General features: G+C 51.8%; 1 protein-coding gene across 2 annotated transcripts in view; it reads right to left on the bottom strand.

Annotated features, from left to right (window-relative positions):
• Positions 1–242: 242 nt before the first annotated feature.
• Positions 243–15,536, bottom strand: part of Tent4a (terminal nucleotidyltransferase 4A) — a 36,159-nt gene continuing 20,865 nt past the window's right edge. The window contains exons 4-13 of one of the 2 annotated variants that reach the window (XM_042261352.2): positions 14,666–14,786; positions 12,733–12,840; positions 11,780–11,908; positions 9,456–9,669; positions 6,891–7,017; positions 5,936–6,036; positions 5,202–5,374; positions 4,543–4,701; positions 3,413–3,577; positions 243–2,403 (exon numbers count right to left, since the gene is read on the bottom strand). In XM_042261352.2, coding sequence (XP_042117286.2) covers positions 2,209–2,403; positions 3,413–3,577; positions 4,543–4,701; positions 5,202–5,374; positions 5,936–6,036; positions 6,891–7,017; positions 9,456–9,669; positions 11,780–11,908; positions 12,733–12,840; positions 14,666–14,786 — 1,492 coding nt within the window. In that variant the 3' untranslated portion in view covers positions 243–2,208. The remainder of the gene's footprint in view (positions 2,404–3,412; positions 3,578–4,542; positions 4,702–5,201; positions 5,375–5,935; positions 6,037–6,890; positions 7,018–9,455; positions 9,670–11,779; positions 11,909–12,732; positions 12,841–14,665; positions 14,787–15,536) is intronic. The other variant, XM_042261354.2, reaches the window with a different exon arrangement.

The raw sequence follows: 15,536 nt of genomic DNA, 5'->3' as shown, positions 1-15,536 counted from the left end.
ACAACATGGTGTGCAGAGTCCTCCAGAAGTCTTCCAACTACCCACATGTGGGGCTGGAACTCCTGCTACAGTCACAGTGGCTTTCCACAGTACCTAGGCACAACCCCATCGAATGAGCTAACGGTAAAACGACCCATCACCACTCTGGCCATGGGGATGACCTCAGAACTGCATTTAACCCAGCAAGCAGCAAATGCAGAAACCGCCCACCCTTCAGAGGAAGCATCCAGTCAACACAAAGCTGGTTTCTAAAGTTTATTAAAAATCAAAGAATAGAAAAAACTTTACATAAAAATATGTCAATTTTAGTGTCCACATTGTTGTCCACACACAAAATTGAAACATGATCTTTTTGTCAAACTGTAGCATGTGGCCACAGTGGTAGCCAGGCCAATTCATCTGGTTCACCATTAGGGGGATGGACACATACCTGTGCCTGGGATAGTACTTTAAAACGCACATCTGCGGGTCACTCACACGGCCCCACGGTGGCTCCTTAATGCAGATACAGTCAATATTGCTAATGTGTAATTAGTACAGGCCTATGGACCAGTGTTCATAAATATTCTTTAGCAACAGGTTTCACAATTTAAATAGTTTTAAATATTTTGGATGATTCCAATCCTCATGAGCTGCAGACCCCATGTGCTACTCTGCTCTGGACTGTCTCCCATAGGCAGTGGCCCCACCACAGCAGCGAGGCAGACCCAGACGCAGAATCTGTCCTTGGCTAGGCGTCCATCACATTCAGACATCAACCTACAACTCCCACTGCTGCGTGTCAATCACAAGTCCCGGCAATCAGCTTCTTGTCTTGACATTCTCCACTAGTGAACCTAAAGACCGACCTACCTGTAGTGTTTCGCAGGGCCAGAGCCCCATTTTAGAAACGGAAGCCAGAGGGCCTACAAGATGCAAGCACTCCCAGGACAACTGTGGTGCTTCAGAGACTCGGGGTTAGGTGATGGATAGATTCTTGTCCAAAAACAGTAACGAAGACAGTGGTTGTTGCGGCAGACTACTTGCATAGTATACCTGTATGCTTCTGACGCCAGGCACCAGCCGCTCCCGGGCCCACGCTGGGCTGTGCTCTCCTGTGATACATTAATAGACTCCCCGCGTGCCCTGAACAGCGGAGGTACTTTTCAGATATTTGCTCTTAACAGAACGAGTGCATACCGCTATGCAGATTCCTCAACGGAATCAAGGAAATTCCTTTCTCCACATTCCTAATCTGGGTGCCATTGTCTGTGATGATACTCACCAGGCCCACGGCTCTAGACCGCATCACTTAACGGACCGAAGCACGTCCACAGTCACAATACTTTACGATTTGTACGATGTGACAACCTCTTCTCCCCTTAGAGGTTTTTACTTCTGGCACTTTAAATGCTGGATTTGCTGTCTAGTTTTTAAAAACCCAAACCAAAATGTCAGAACTTGTGGTCAGAGCAGGACACAGCCCAAGGCCTACAGCAAGGCTGCCAGGTACACACTGGAGGCCTGGGAGCTGAGCGCCTCACAAAACCATCAAGATGACTTGGCCCCTTCACTGCATCTGACCAAAAGAAAAGACGTAAAAAATAAAGCCCACAAGCCCCTCCTCACGGTGTTCATGTAATGACGTTTAACAGACAACCAGCCAACACGAGGAACCCAACTTAGAAAATGCAAATTGGGAAAGGATCTAAGCGTGTTTAAAAAAAATTCCCTCCTCCCTTAAATATAACTTATGTGAAAATATGAAATTAAATAAAAAATATCTGAGTTATTGCACAAATCATAAGTTTTCAATATTTACATAGAAAAACAGTCCCGAAGTCTCAAACAAGACATGAGGGCAGTAAGACGGCGGCCGCACACTCCCATGAGACAGACACGGCAGGGCCTGGCTCCTCTGCCCGGGACAGGCGGACACGGCTGCAGAACCCCGCACGAGCACACCCGGCCCCTGCCACTCCTGAGCCGCCCTGGTGGGCGCGGACGAAGACTTCTGGGCAGGCAGACGCACATCCACGTGTAGTAAGGCTTCACAGATGAGCACATGGAGCTGCTCTGTAAGATGGATGCGGCCACCACACAAACATGCAGAGTGACCAGTGCTGGGCGGCACTCGGCAGCCCACGGTGGAGGTGCTGGATGCTGGCCTGGGTTCCCTGCGGTACCCGAGGCCTATGGGCAGTCTGGGGCGGGGGCAGCCAGGAGCCATTATCTGCTGAGGCTCACAGGCAGGCTGTCCCTCGTGTGCGCGTGCTTCCTCCTCCTCCAGCCGGTGCGGTTGTACTGGTGGTGGCCTCGGTTGCCAACAGGGGGCCTCGCGGTCCCGCTGCCCACAGAGCTGTAGCCTCCACCCTGGGTGTGGTTGTGGGAGCCTTTCATGGACAGTTTCATGCCACTGTGCTGCTGGAAAGACAGAAAACAGGGCTGGAGTGCAGCACACGACCACAGAGGACAAGAACCTCACAGCCGCTGTGGCGGCGTCACTGCCGGGACGTGCAGCAGGCAGGAGGGAACCCTTCACTCTGACAAGAACGCACTTCCCTCGTGTCCTCCACAGACTTCTAACGCGTCCTGCTTCTCCAGAGCTATGAGACGGTCCTACAAACCCGGGCCCTGTCTGGACTCCCACACACGAGCCACGCATGCCTGCCCTCTCCGCAGCATCCTTACGGCAGCAGCAAAGCCGTGGGCTGCTCCCAAAGCAACTGCGAAGTGCACAAGAGCGACAGGAGCTGCTCGGGAGTCAGGCGAACCCACCAGGCCGGGCCGCCCAGGAGGCCAGGACCGCGTGACAGCGCCAGAGAGAACGCAACTGCGCTGCACACTGGGCTGGGTGAGCACAGAGCAGCCCCAGAGCAAGGACTGCGGCACTGACTGCTGCCCGAGCCGCACCGAATCCCGGGCAGCACCCAGCCCCGTGTGGTCATAGCCTTCGGTCTAAAGCCCCGGAGGACGGAGCAGGACCTCAGGGCATAAAGCACTCCCAGGGCTAATGAGACTTGGCAAGACATGCCAGCACGGTCTGGCACAAAGTTCCCCACTCCTGGCAGGGTAGACAGGATGACCCACTGCCACACACTATGCTTGGCTTTACCTTTTGATTAAAAAAAAAAAACCAAAAAACAAAAAACAAAACTATGTGGTAAAATGAACTTGAGTACACTGAACACCAAGTGAGTCTTCAACTTTGACCCCTGCTCTCCTTTACACTGCAGTACCAGTGAAGACCTGAGGCTGCTACTATTTAAACTGTCAGGCTAGACCATTGAAACACTGCTTACAAAAGCAAAACAAGTATGAGTCTGCACAGCCAAGACAAAGGCCCCTTTAAAGCTTTCTGGAATTCTCTTCGAGGGTGAGGGGCCCAGGCCCAGCTGGAGCGGCTGCCATGGCAACAGGAGCCGGCACTCACCTTGTGGTACAGGTGAGGACTAGACAGTGGATTGGGGGACGCCGAGGGGATGGCTGGGGAAGTCACGTGGTGAACAGCCTTCAGAGATGTGGTTCCTTCAACACCAGCCTGTCTGCAAGGAACAGGGGCAACTCCGAGGGTCGGCGGGGGGACAGTAAACCTGGTCTGCAAGGAAAGAGACAGAGGCCTCCAGAGTGGGAGGAGGGACCGAGGTCCCCACCAGAGACCATCAGGCTGATCTGGGACACAACTCCAGAGCTTAAACAACCGGAGCTCCGTGTGCGCACTAGGGAGGGTCCCGGCTGCGCTGCTGGGGTGAAGCGTGCAACACCCCCACTGGGGTCATGCGCTTTAGCGCTCACAGCCGCAGAGCAGGTCTGTAGGTTGATCTCAGGGGGCCAATGACTCCAGGAAACCCATCTATCTGTATGTTCTGTGCTGCTTTACACTCGCCCCCATTCCAAAGCTGCTTTTTAATTGTTTTCCCCCTCTTGAGACAGGGTTTCTCTGTGTAGCTGTGCCTGTCCTGGAACTCACTCTGTAGCCCAGGCTGGCATCAAACTCACAGAGATCCACCTGCCTCTGCCTCCCACATGCTGGGATTGAAGGCGTGCGCCACCACTGCCCAGCTTACTTTGACTTTCAAGTAAATAATGTATTGAGTGTACACAAATCCAACTGATATATAATTGGTATGTATACACAAAATTGAGTATTTATATTTTATATTGATTTTATATAAATTTTAGAAAGAATTAAGTTCCCAAACAATGTGTAATTAGCACAGCGTCCAAATCCACGCTAACACATCAATGGTCTGTACACTGAACTGAGGGAAAGAAAGAAAGAATCTACTTCAGCTAGCAATGGGTAATGCTGGGTAATGCCCAGACACTGTGTGCAGGACACTGAGACAGCAGCCCTCAGAGGCACTCAGTGCTCAAGAACTGCATCACATTCCAGCAAATCAGAGACTGTCTCACAGAATGACCAGGGTCCATTCTGCAGCCACCAAAACACATCAATTCCTAGGGTCAAAAGTGCCTACAGGAGACTCAGTTCACAGTAAACACTGATCTGTTCTCGTGTACTGCTTGGCTCGGAGGCTGTCCCTGGGGAGGATGCTGTACCTGATTGTTTGTTGTCATGATCAATGTTCTGGAAGCAGCAGGCTGAGGTTTGCTGCTGGGCATCGGCAAGGCTGTGGGCAGGCTGGCCATCAGGGTGGTGGGTGCTTGTAGGCTGAACTGACAGACACTGGGTGTGGTGCAGGCTGGCGCGTCTGAGTCCTAGAGTCCGGCACAGAAACAAGAGAGCTGTGAGCACAGTGTACTTCAGGGAGGCAAGCAGAAAAGGAAGGCCATGAGAGCAAACCCAGCTGAGTGACAGGCGGTCCAAGTGTAGCCCGCTTCCTCAGTCCCTTCAAAACTGAGGAAGACTAGGCAACAGGAAATACAGATGAGACACGTGGGCTTCAGCTTTTAAATCTCTAAACCAGATTTTTCAAAACAAACAAACAAACAAACAAACAAAACAAACACTAAAAAAAGTCCACAGCTTGGCTGAGTGCTATTACTACCTTGGTCAATGGGTCATGTAAGCAACACAGCCTGGGTTTAGCCTGGGGTTAAGGCTTATGCCAAAGAAGGCTGAGCATAGACTTCGCTCGCACACACCCATGAACATCCAGGAAGGGACTAAGATGGAGGAGCACATCCCTGCTAGATAAAAAGGACACCGACACCACCCCACAGATGAGGGAGACAGTCAAGAGCAAAAGCCTACTCACAATATCACTTCCAGAGAGCGAGGACACGGAAGAAGCAGAGGAGCCTGAGGACAGCAGCTGGGGACTGGACAGGGACAGAGTCAGGCGCTGGCTGTAAGGGGAGCTGGGCTCCCGGCTCTTCATCTGCTCCCCATTGCAGGTGTTGATTCTCTCCTTTATCTTAATCCTGTTGTCTGGGGCAGGAAAGCAAAGCCTGGCTCAGTACTTAGTGCAATGTGCAGGCAGCACAAGGGCCGCTGAGCTCTGAAACGCTGTGTGTGTAACTAACAAACCAAACCTTAAGTCTGAATTAATCTAATTTAAATGTTTATAAACCAGTTATCAGAAAACATTATAATATTTGTCCAACGCTGGGTATATAAATCTTACCTGTAGCTTTTATAAACTATAACATAAAGCAAGTATTTCCAATAGAAATTCAGAATTCTGAAATACAAAGACACACTAGAATTCTAAGATTTGAAACGGGAAAAAACCTATCTCAATTTACATGTTGGAATGCAAGTGTCTGGGCTGAAACAAATGCAGCATTAACAGCTACCCTCGCCTGCCCCTTCCCACATGCCTACTGCAGCTTCTATTTCTATTAGGTCAGAGCTTATGGGATGCACGGCCTATCAGAAAAAGCAGAAAAAGGAACCACTTTCTTGGCTTGAGCAGCCTACAAGAGGGCAGGAGATGCTTCTGTGCCAAGGGGACAGAGGGCCAGGCCTCGCACTGTGTCCGTCTCTCACCCAGCTCTGGAGACGGGAGGATTCTGCTACCCCACTTTTCTTTGATCCACCTCCGGTAGTCAATCACTTCCTGGGTGACTTTGATGATTCTTCCTAAAGTACTGCAAAGAACAAGGTTGGACACCGACATCAGGGGTCAGGCGTGAGGCTCATTAAGGACAAAAGAAACTGAGCTCAGTGAACTTTACAAAACATCCGTGAGTTCTGACATGTTTACATTCAAGTGTACCCTGAGATCTTGGTAGGACAAAAGGAGGTTCACTATGTAGATGTCCTTAACCAAGATGTATCTACAAAAGATGATGGCTTCCATCCATTTCTTAGGGGAGCCCAGACTCCTATTCACAGCAGTTATGAAGTTCTGATTTCGTTTCCCACTGCACAGGTAGGAGAGACCCCAAGTGCCCATCACAAGGCTAAGGCTGGCCTGCAACACTGTACAGCCAATGGGCATAAAGCCGGTGTCATTCCTAACAGCTTCCTGGGAGAGCCCACCCCGGAACAGACTTCCTTCCTTCCCTTCGCTCCCATCCCCTGCCAGCCGTCTGCTCTCCACCCCCTACATACTACACAGCAGCTAACCTGGGGTCAGAGAGAAACATGTCTGACTGAGGACAGCTACATCTGAGGGATGAGGGAGAGTGGTGTGCTCAGAGGACTTCTCACATGCTAATCGTGCACACCTGACGGCGGCTTTACAAGTCAGGAATCTGCCCCCAGTACGGAACTCCCTATTAGTAAGTGTTAATAAATACCAACCCACAAGAAATGTTCATGGGCCCTAGACCACGGGCCACCCAAAAGCCATCCTGAATCCCAACAGGCTTTCTTAATTACCAAGGTCCACTCGACTATGGCAATGTGCCCACCAATGTCACAGAAGCACATGACTAGAGAAAGTGCAGCTGCCACTCCACAGGAGAGAAGCCCAGAACCCTGGCACAAGACCCATTACCTTTCAGAATCCCTGTTCGGGTAAGACCTGGCGAGCGGTGACACAGCGTGGCTGAGCACGATATACGCATAGTCAAACACCTGCTTCACCTGCATGGCCCCGTAGGAACTCCGCCCGACATCGTTTCCTGGAACGAAAGGCCACCGTCAGACTGCTTCAGACCTGAACATCACCTGCCGTTCCCAACTTCTCCGGCAAGGCACTGGGAATGGGGTCTCATCACTAAACTCCAGCTTCAGCGGCTCACACAACAGGCACGTGAGTGCGCCACTGAGCTGCTTCTGACTGCAGCACCTAGCTCACGGTACGGAAGTGCAGACAGGCTCAGTGTGCATCAGATCCACATGACAGTCTACTACCACAAATAGGATCCTGACAGTTCATGAGCTCTGCTAAGTCCCCAGGGGCAGAAAAAGAAAAAACCCACAAGGAAACCCACCACACCACAAGGAGATCCATGACATCCTGACCACCACCCAGCAGTGTGGACCTGCCATCACAACCACCTCATGGGTAATTCCTGACAGTGTCCCACAGCGTGGCGGAGTAGTTCACCTGGGCACACTGTCAGAACTGGTGAAGTATGCTCTTCAAGGAAGAGGGCAGTTGGAAGGAACCTCACAGAGCAGACCAACGAAGCCTTCACTAGAGCCAAGAGGAACTTTAGCGTTCACTCCGCACAGGCAGAAGGTACGGACTGTTTCGGGAGGACACTGGAATTTCATTTCCTAGAGGAAATGTTCAGGTAGCGAACAGCAGTGATGCAGGCACACTGAAACCAACACCTGAGGACAAGGGTGTCTACACTTGATGGTCCAGCAGACACTGGCACACGGCACTCCCAGGAAGCCACACCTCCCCATGTATGCAGTCTGTCATGCCACTTACAGACAGCTGAGTAGAGCTGTCAGTAATTTTCTTTCAGCAGATTTTTACAGAAATCAATCTCACCCTAGAAGCAATGAAACACTATTAAAATGATCATTGCATTTTAGGATAATAAAATAAATAAGTAATAAACAGGAATACACACAAATGAAACCACAACCCGGGGTGTGGGAGTGTAGTGAGGGACAGGTTCCCTAATGTAGGGGTGTGGGGTTCAGTGAGGAGGGTCCTAATGCAGGGGTGTGGGGTGCAGTGAGGAGGGTCCTAATGCAGGGGTGTGGGGTGCAGTGAGGATGGTCCTAATGCAGGGGTGTGGGGTGCAGTGAGGAGGGTCCTAATGCAGGGGTGTGGGGTGCAGTGAGGAGGGTCCTAATGCAGGGGTGTGGGGTGCAGTGAGGATGGTCCTAATGCAGGGGTGTGGGGTGCAGTGAGGAGGGTCCTAATGCAGGGGTGTGGGGTGCAGTGAGGAGGGTCCTAATGCAGGGGTGTGGGGTGCAGTGAGGATGGTCCTAATGCAGGGGTGTGGGGTGCAGTGAGGAGGGTCCTAATGCAGGGGTGTGGGGTGCAGTGAGGACGGTCCTAATGCAGGGGTGTGGGGTGCAGTGAGGAGGGTCCTAATGCAGGGGTGTGGGGTGCAGTGAGGACGGTCCTAATGCAGGGGTGTGGGGTGCAGTGAGGAGGGTCCTAGTGCAGGGGCGTGGGGTGCAGTGAGGACGGTCCTAATGCAGGGGTGTGGGGTGCAGTGAGGACGGTCCTAATGCAGGGGTGTGGGGTGCAGTGAGGACGGTCCTAATGCAGGGGTGTGGGGTGCAGTGAGGAGGGTCCTAATGCAGGGGTGTGGGGTGCAGTGAGGAGGGTCCTAAAGCAGGGGTGTGGGGTACAGTGAGGACGGTCCTAATGCAGGGGTGTGGGGTGCAGTGAGGAGGGTCCTAATGCAGGGGTGTGGGGTGCAGTGAGGACGGTCCTAACGCAGGGGTGTGGGGTGCAGTGAGGAGGGTCCTAATGCAGGGGTGTGGGGTTCAGTGAGGAGGGTCCTAGTGCAGGGGCGTGGGGTGCAGTGAGGACGGTCCTAATGCAGGGGTGTGGGGTGCAGTGAGGACGGTCCTAATGCAGGGGTGTGGGGTGCAGTGAGGAGGGTCCCCTGACGTAGAAAGCCTGGGAGGTGCCTGCTCCGCAGACCCCACTGCCCATGCAACCCCATGAGCACAGGACAAAGCAGCGAGGACCTGTGGTATCACTGCATCCTGTCAGCTGCCCATCCCTGAGCCCCTCACCAGCGCAGGCATCTCACCCCAGAGACGCTCAGCAGGCGCATGCAGAACTGAACAGTAGCATCAGACAAGAACACAATCACACAGGAATCTGCAGCACAGCTTCATCAGACTGACCAAGATTTGAAGGCCAGGGGAGTGGGGCTCGGAGAGGTCCAGCCGGCCACCCAGGAAGCACCGTTCCCAGGACACAGGAAGGCACCGGGAGAAACACCCGGCGGAGACGCCGCACTTACTGGCACAAGCTTCTTCCCAGATTGAGTGGTTTCGTAAGGATGCAGGATTAACCTTCCCTAATTCTGGTTCACACAGTGCAAACCCTTTAAAAGGCTCCTCAAAGTGTCACCACTGAGGTCTGCGGACTCAAGAACCAGCACTGTGCTCCCAGCCGGAGGAGTAGGCTCACCAGGTAACAGGGGGTCCTCAATGCACAGCATCGACGGTCGGTACCCACTGGTCATGGCTTTCATAATCTCTTCTTTGGCGATATAGGCACCTCCTTCTTTTATTCTAATACCAGTTTTCAAGTAATTAAAATTTCTTCCATAAAGTTCAAAAAATTCTACAAGAAGCATTCCGAGGTTTTCGTCAGCTCTCCGGGCGTCAATTCTTGGATGTAACTGTAAAGGCAGCACAGCCACAGACATAGGAGCTCAGGGTACATTCTACAGACACTCACCTGGCGGCCTCTCCAGAGTGACAGGAGTCCCCACTCAAGAGCCCCAGGCCACCCGTCAGCCACTCAGACCTCGACTTCCAAACCCAGGCATCGAACTGGCCCCAGGCTGCCCAACAGTAGACACGTTTCCAGTCTGTGCAACTGCCCCTCACATTACTTCACCGTCCTGAAATGCCACCAATAGGTGGCAGGATGACACTGAACAGAACCACACAGCACATGAACCAGACTGTGAGCGGACTAAGCGTAACTGCACAGATCTCACATGCTGCTTTCATACACACCACTCTCTCTCCAAGGAGCCAAAGGGTCTCCTTCTGAGCCCTGCCCACTGTCCCCTGCCAATCCGCAAGTGCGGTGACGTGCGGCCAGCACTAAGGAAGGAGCGTAAGCAGCCCCCGTCAGTCACACTGGCCACACTCCAAGCACTCGAGGGGTGTGTATGGCTCAGTCTCCTTAGCCACGCAAAACTCTGTCCTTTGCACAATTCTAGATGGTGACGGTCAAGTCTCACTAACACACTAGTCTGGCAGCACAGGGCTGAAGCATGCAGCATGGCTCCCCGGGAGATCCCTGTGACATCGGAGCTCTGGGTTCCTAGATCTAACCTCTTCCAAAGAGCAGGGCATTCTGCCTGAGTCAAATCGGATGCTCCAGTCAGCCCAGTCCAGGGCCTGGCCGCCTTCCCTCAGGCAGCTGTGAGATGAGCATGATGATACACCAGGTCCAGCCTGAGGCAGCTGGGCTAACACAGGCACAGAAGGTGGAGAGGAAACAGCAATCCCAGCCTGTCTATATGGACCTGTGAGGCCTGGACCCCAGCAACAAGCACACCAGGAGGCCCTGGGAACCCCCTCTCAAGGTGACATGCATATCCTAACTGTTCTTACAAGATAACTGAAATGTGTTACCTCAAATCAGGGTACTCAGGAAATAAAAACAGAGCCATTCAGCTCACAGTAATGTCCCACACTTGGTGTGCTATGAGGCTGCACCATTAGATTAGAACAGGGTGGGCTGGGCGGAGCTCACAGCTCAGCACTAAAAGCTTCTCTGCTGTCACATCTCCAGGACACAAGCTTCAGGGCCCAAGTCTGGGAGCCAAAGCTCACACACAGCCCTCTCGGGCTGTAGTTTAACTTGCAGGCTAACAACGTCACTGGAATTGATAAACCCTCACCAAATGCAAAGGAAAATCACTGATATACATGGGGACATATACTTGGGTGGCTAAAATATTTTTATTTAGCAATTTTTTTCTCAAGCAAATGTAAATGTAATAGGATTTTAATTAACTTGGGTACTATTTTATACATGTGAAATTGTCAGCAGAGACAAAAGCACATACCCGTAATCTCAGCACTTAGGAGCCCAAGGCAGAAAAACTGTTCCTAGTTCAAGGGCAGCCTGGACTACCTAGTGAATCCAGGTCAGTCTGGCCTGTAGAGTGAGAGATCGGTGCGGACAGGCCTCCCGTGCTTCACTCTCCAAGGTAAACAAAGACGACACCTAACTCAAGACACCAACCCCAAGGCTTGCCAAGCAGAGTGCCTCACAGACGTAATCTCAGCCCCAGGGAAGCTGTCCAGAGGACTGTCGTGGGTCCAAGTCAGCCTGGGCTACACAGTAAGTCCCAGGCCATCCACGACTAGAGCGACTTGATCTCCAAAACCAAACGAGAAAAACATAGAAGGAACTTTCTCCATCTTTTCCCCAGGTTGGTACCCGCCCTTTATTCTGAACGTGTTTGGGGACAAACTGCAGATCAGTACCAATGAAAAAGGCTTTTTATGATTTATATATAAATAAACCAACTAACTCTTGCTCTCTCTCACTCTGAATGCACAATATATGTGTCTCAACATACAAAAGCTTCCTGGAGCTCAGACGGACATCACCAGACAGAAGTCAGCCACAGAATCAAGCTTCCGGAGCAACACTGACCAAGACACCATGCCTTGAGCCAGCCAGCCAGCAGCAGGAAGTGAGCTGCTCCGCCCATGGTGAGGGTCGCCGCGTACATCGAGAACGGTTCAGAGGAGCCCACTCACCTGCAGGAAGCTGATGGCCATTAAGATGAGGCTGTAGGAGCTGATGCCTCCCGTGAAGACTTCGTTCAGATCCCTCTGCAGGAGGAACTGCTTCAACACTAAAATCAAATACGGCAGTAGCGAGTACTTCTGTAAAGCCAAGCAAACACGTACCGGTCAGCTGGTGTGCTTCTACAGGGACTCTAGACAGCAAGCTTCACATGAGAGAAGGAACTACTCATCCATCCTCTTGCCCCCACCTCCAAACAAGAACTGTCTCCAGCTTTAGGCTTAAGGATTCACACTAGCTGAGGAGTATGAAAAGGCCCTCTCTCCCCCAGTAGGGACTCGGTGGGACACAGGAGGACCCTGCCACAAGAGTCCTGAGCACCCAGAGGGAGTAAGCAGGTGCACTCGGGCTGTGAGCAGAAGGAAAGCAGGGAGGCTAGGACATGGGGAGAGGCTGATCCAGTGTCCTCTGGGGTGCAAATGCTGCAGATCCAACGACAAAGTGGACGACAGACAGGAGACCCCAGGGCTCTGTTCAGGAGGGAGCCGTCTGCCTGACTGCCAACAGCCTGGTCAGAGCTCCGGAAGGCATCAGCTCAAGCACCAAGCCAATTCTCACACGTAGAGGCATTGAGGCCTCCAAAGGGAGCTGACCCACAGAAGGAATGTCCACCTCAACTTGTGAGTGTGGCCCTGAGCCGGGAACAAGGCTGTGCACTAACAGAAAGAACATTTCTCCCAAGCTCTCTAAAATGAGGCTCAATGTTAGTAAGTAGTTACTCCAAGTAAATCAGAAAAGCAGCTATGTACTTCCTGAGTTCCTCTAGAAACCCCATTAAAGGGTACTCATAATTGCATCGTCTGTATTACTAACAAGGCCCCACACCAAAGTTTTTAATATTCATGAGAAAAATGAGTACCAAGATCTCCCATCCCGTCTTTATTGTGGACCTGTGACAGCGTACCTTCATGTAGTTCTTGATGAACTCAGCCGCCCGGACACCAGTCTCCATGTTAAAGCTGATGTCGACTTTGACTTCTGTCTCCTGGTCTGTGAGCTTTATGATTGGCACCTGTGAAGATTTAATTTAAAAAGCTGCTTTGACATCCACATTCTCCAGACAGCCATCCACCTTCCTCTCTCCACAAATGTGAATGAGCAGTCCTCAACAGCAGTACTAAAGAGAAGGGCTCTGTCAAGAGTTAATCTCAGTGGTCACTAGAGACCAAATGATGTCCATCCCCCTCCTCCCTCACAGCAGGATTTCCACCGCACCTGCTCCTACAGGCTGACTCTGAAGTGGGACAGCCAGAAGGGAACAGGAGCCTGAGAAAGAGGACTGGGGGTGGGGGTGGGGGGCTGACCTGCAATATGCACCCTACGAAACCATATCACACATGCTCAAAGATAAGCCCCATTTCTGCTTGGTAGACTTGGGGGCGAGGGGTCAGATACACTGAGAAATAAGCAGTAACACTACCATACTTATTATGGAGCAGCTGTTACAAACAGACAGGCTGCACCACACAACACCTTTGCACCCCAAGATCCGAATCCATGGATATCATGGGAGGATACTCAATAGAGAGCACCCCCTCAGGGTGGGATGGGCCCACCTTCAAGTGACTGAGGACAGGGTACACAGTACTCAGTGCCCAACACACTGCAGCAGGGAGGTCAGGAGGACCAAGAGGCTACACCCACCATTCCAAGTTACTGTCTGGACTTTGAGAAGTTCAAGGGCTCAGGGACGTCAGGCCAGAGTGAGTTTACATCTAAATAACAAATCAACAGCACATCCCTCATGCTTCCTGCACCGTCAAAGGGCCTCATTTTCATCAACTGCACAGACATGAGGGGCCACTAAGAGGAGAGGCCAAGTGTCTAAGAGAGCTGGATTTCTCCCTGGATGAGAGATCAAAGAGAGAGTAGACATGGCAAAGATGACGGACCATGGCAAGGACCCGGCTACAGGAAGGTGCCACTTCTGTCCAGGTGTTTCATGGAGCCCAGTCAATCTCCTTGCTATTCACTGTGGGTGGTTCCTCGGGTGTTGAATGTGAAAGGGGACAGTGCCTGCCTGTCAGCTGAAGGACTGAGTGCAGCATGGCCCTCAGCAGCTTAGGAGGGGCCAAGGGTCTTGACTGAGCAGAGCCCAGTACACAAAAGGCAGGGTGGGGAGCCATGCCTGGAGGGACTGCTGCTGGAAAGGTACAGGTACTCTGTGAAGATGCCCACTCCTCGACGGGCATGCTTACCATCTAAACAGGCCAAAGTGCGCAGAGCAGGCAGGCACCAGAGAGAAGCTCACAGAAGGGGAAGGAAGCCCACACTTCCCCATGCAGACCCTGCAGAGGAGGTGACACTCCAAGTCCAAGCTGGAACAGCAGCCCACGGGGGCAGAGCTGGTAACTGGTGCACACCAGGGCCAGGGACCGGGTCACTGTAACAAACCCCACAGGACACCTTCCAGCCTGAGATGGGCCTTTCCTATGCCGGGGAACTCTAGGTGCTCCCCGTCCAATGTAAGCTAGCTTGCTTCTTTCCCATATAAAAGCACACGGTCACACCGCCCCCAACGCTGCACTCCTGGTCAACAGCACAAGGGACACAGGATTCTCCCTAGCTGTCTTCCTCTTCCTCCTACTCCCTGGACGGACATGGACACAATTCTGTCTCTTAGGGCCAAGTATGAAGACCTCACAAATATCAAGAAGTCCAACTATCACCAATCAGCTCCTCAGCTGGCTAAGCATGAAGATGTCACTTGCATGTTTATACCACCAGAGGACAATCTTCAAAATGTAGGCAGTAACCACTGTCAGGAAAATCAGAGGACACTGGCACCATGTGGAGAGGGACTCCTACTCAGGTGAGCTGTCAGGCCCCATACTCACGGTAGCTTTGTCAAGGACTTTGATGGAGCACGGCTCGGCCACGTTGTGCTTCCGAAGGGCTTGTTCCAACAGCTGTAATGGAGGACGCTCCCACTTCCCAAAGACAACCAGGTCTATGTCACTGGTCAGAAGAGAAATACACCTTAGTCACAACACACTTCACCAGGAGGTGACTTCCCACGTGGGAGGCCAGCTCCCCAGCATGCTGCCTCTGTACCAAAAGGTAATAGCAGAATCCCATCAAGCACCTAAGCGCTGGGCACTGAATGCAGCTCTTGAGCCATGTAACTATGCAAAACAAGCGTGAAGAGGCCCTCAAAGCCCCCGGAATCAAAGGGGTGAAATGAATATACGACTTTCCAGACAGCTATGCTACTGTTACTGGTGCTCGCATGATGGCCCAGGGATCCCTGAGGACTCTGAATCTGCTCGGCTTCTAGGGCCCGTTAGTTCTGACATCACAGCCTCTTTAGCCTCCAAATGCTAAATAGCTTGTACAACAAAAACCACCTACACATTATGCACATGAAAATACAAACCCAGAAGACAATTTTAGGATGTAAATCTGACACTTCTTCCACATAAAGATCTTCATGAAATACTGTTCAAACAGAATTGTGCTTGACTATTCATTAAAGCTTTCTATTCACTACTGCAACCACATCCCCATGCCCCAGTGCTTGCTCTAAAACCAATGTTCATCCCGTCCCCAAAGACCCCCACTGAAATGTAGCTGCCAACAAACATCACCAATGCCTTTCTGAGGTGAGCAGATTCTGGGGGCGCTGTCTTAGTGACCAAATTAGAGGATCAAGACCACTGACACATAGGTGGGTTAGTTACACAAAGGAAGCATTTGATCCAGTTGTGG

The sequence above is a fragment of the Peromyscus maniculatus genome, chromosome 15 (genome assembly GCF_049852395.1).
Source record: "Peromyscus maniculatus bairdii isolate BWxNUB_F1_BW_parent chromosome 15, HU_Pman_BW_mat_3.1, whole genome shotgun sequence".
NCBI classification, from domain to species: Eukaryota; Metazoa; Chordata; class Mammalia; order Rodentia; family Cricetidae; genus Peromyscus; species Peromyscus maniculatus.
Note: the sequence above shows the minus strand (reverse complement) of the source record. Positions and strands in the feature narration are given on the sequence as shown.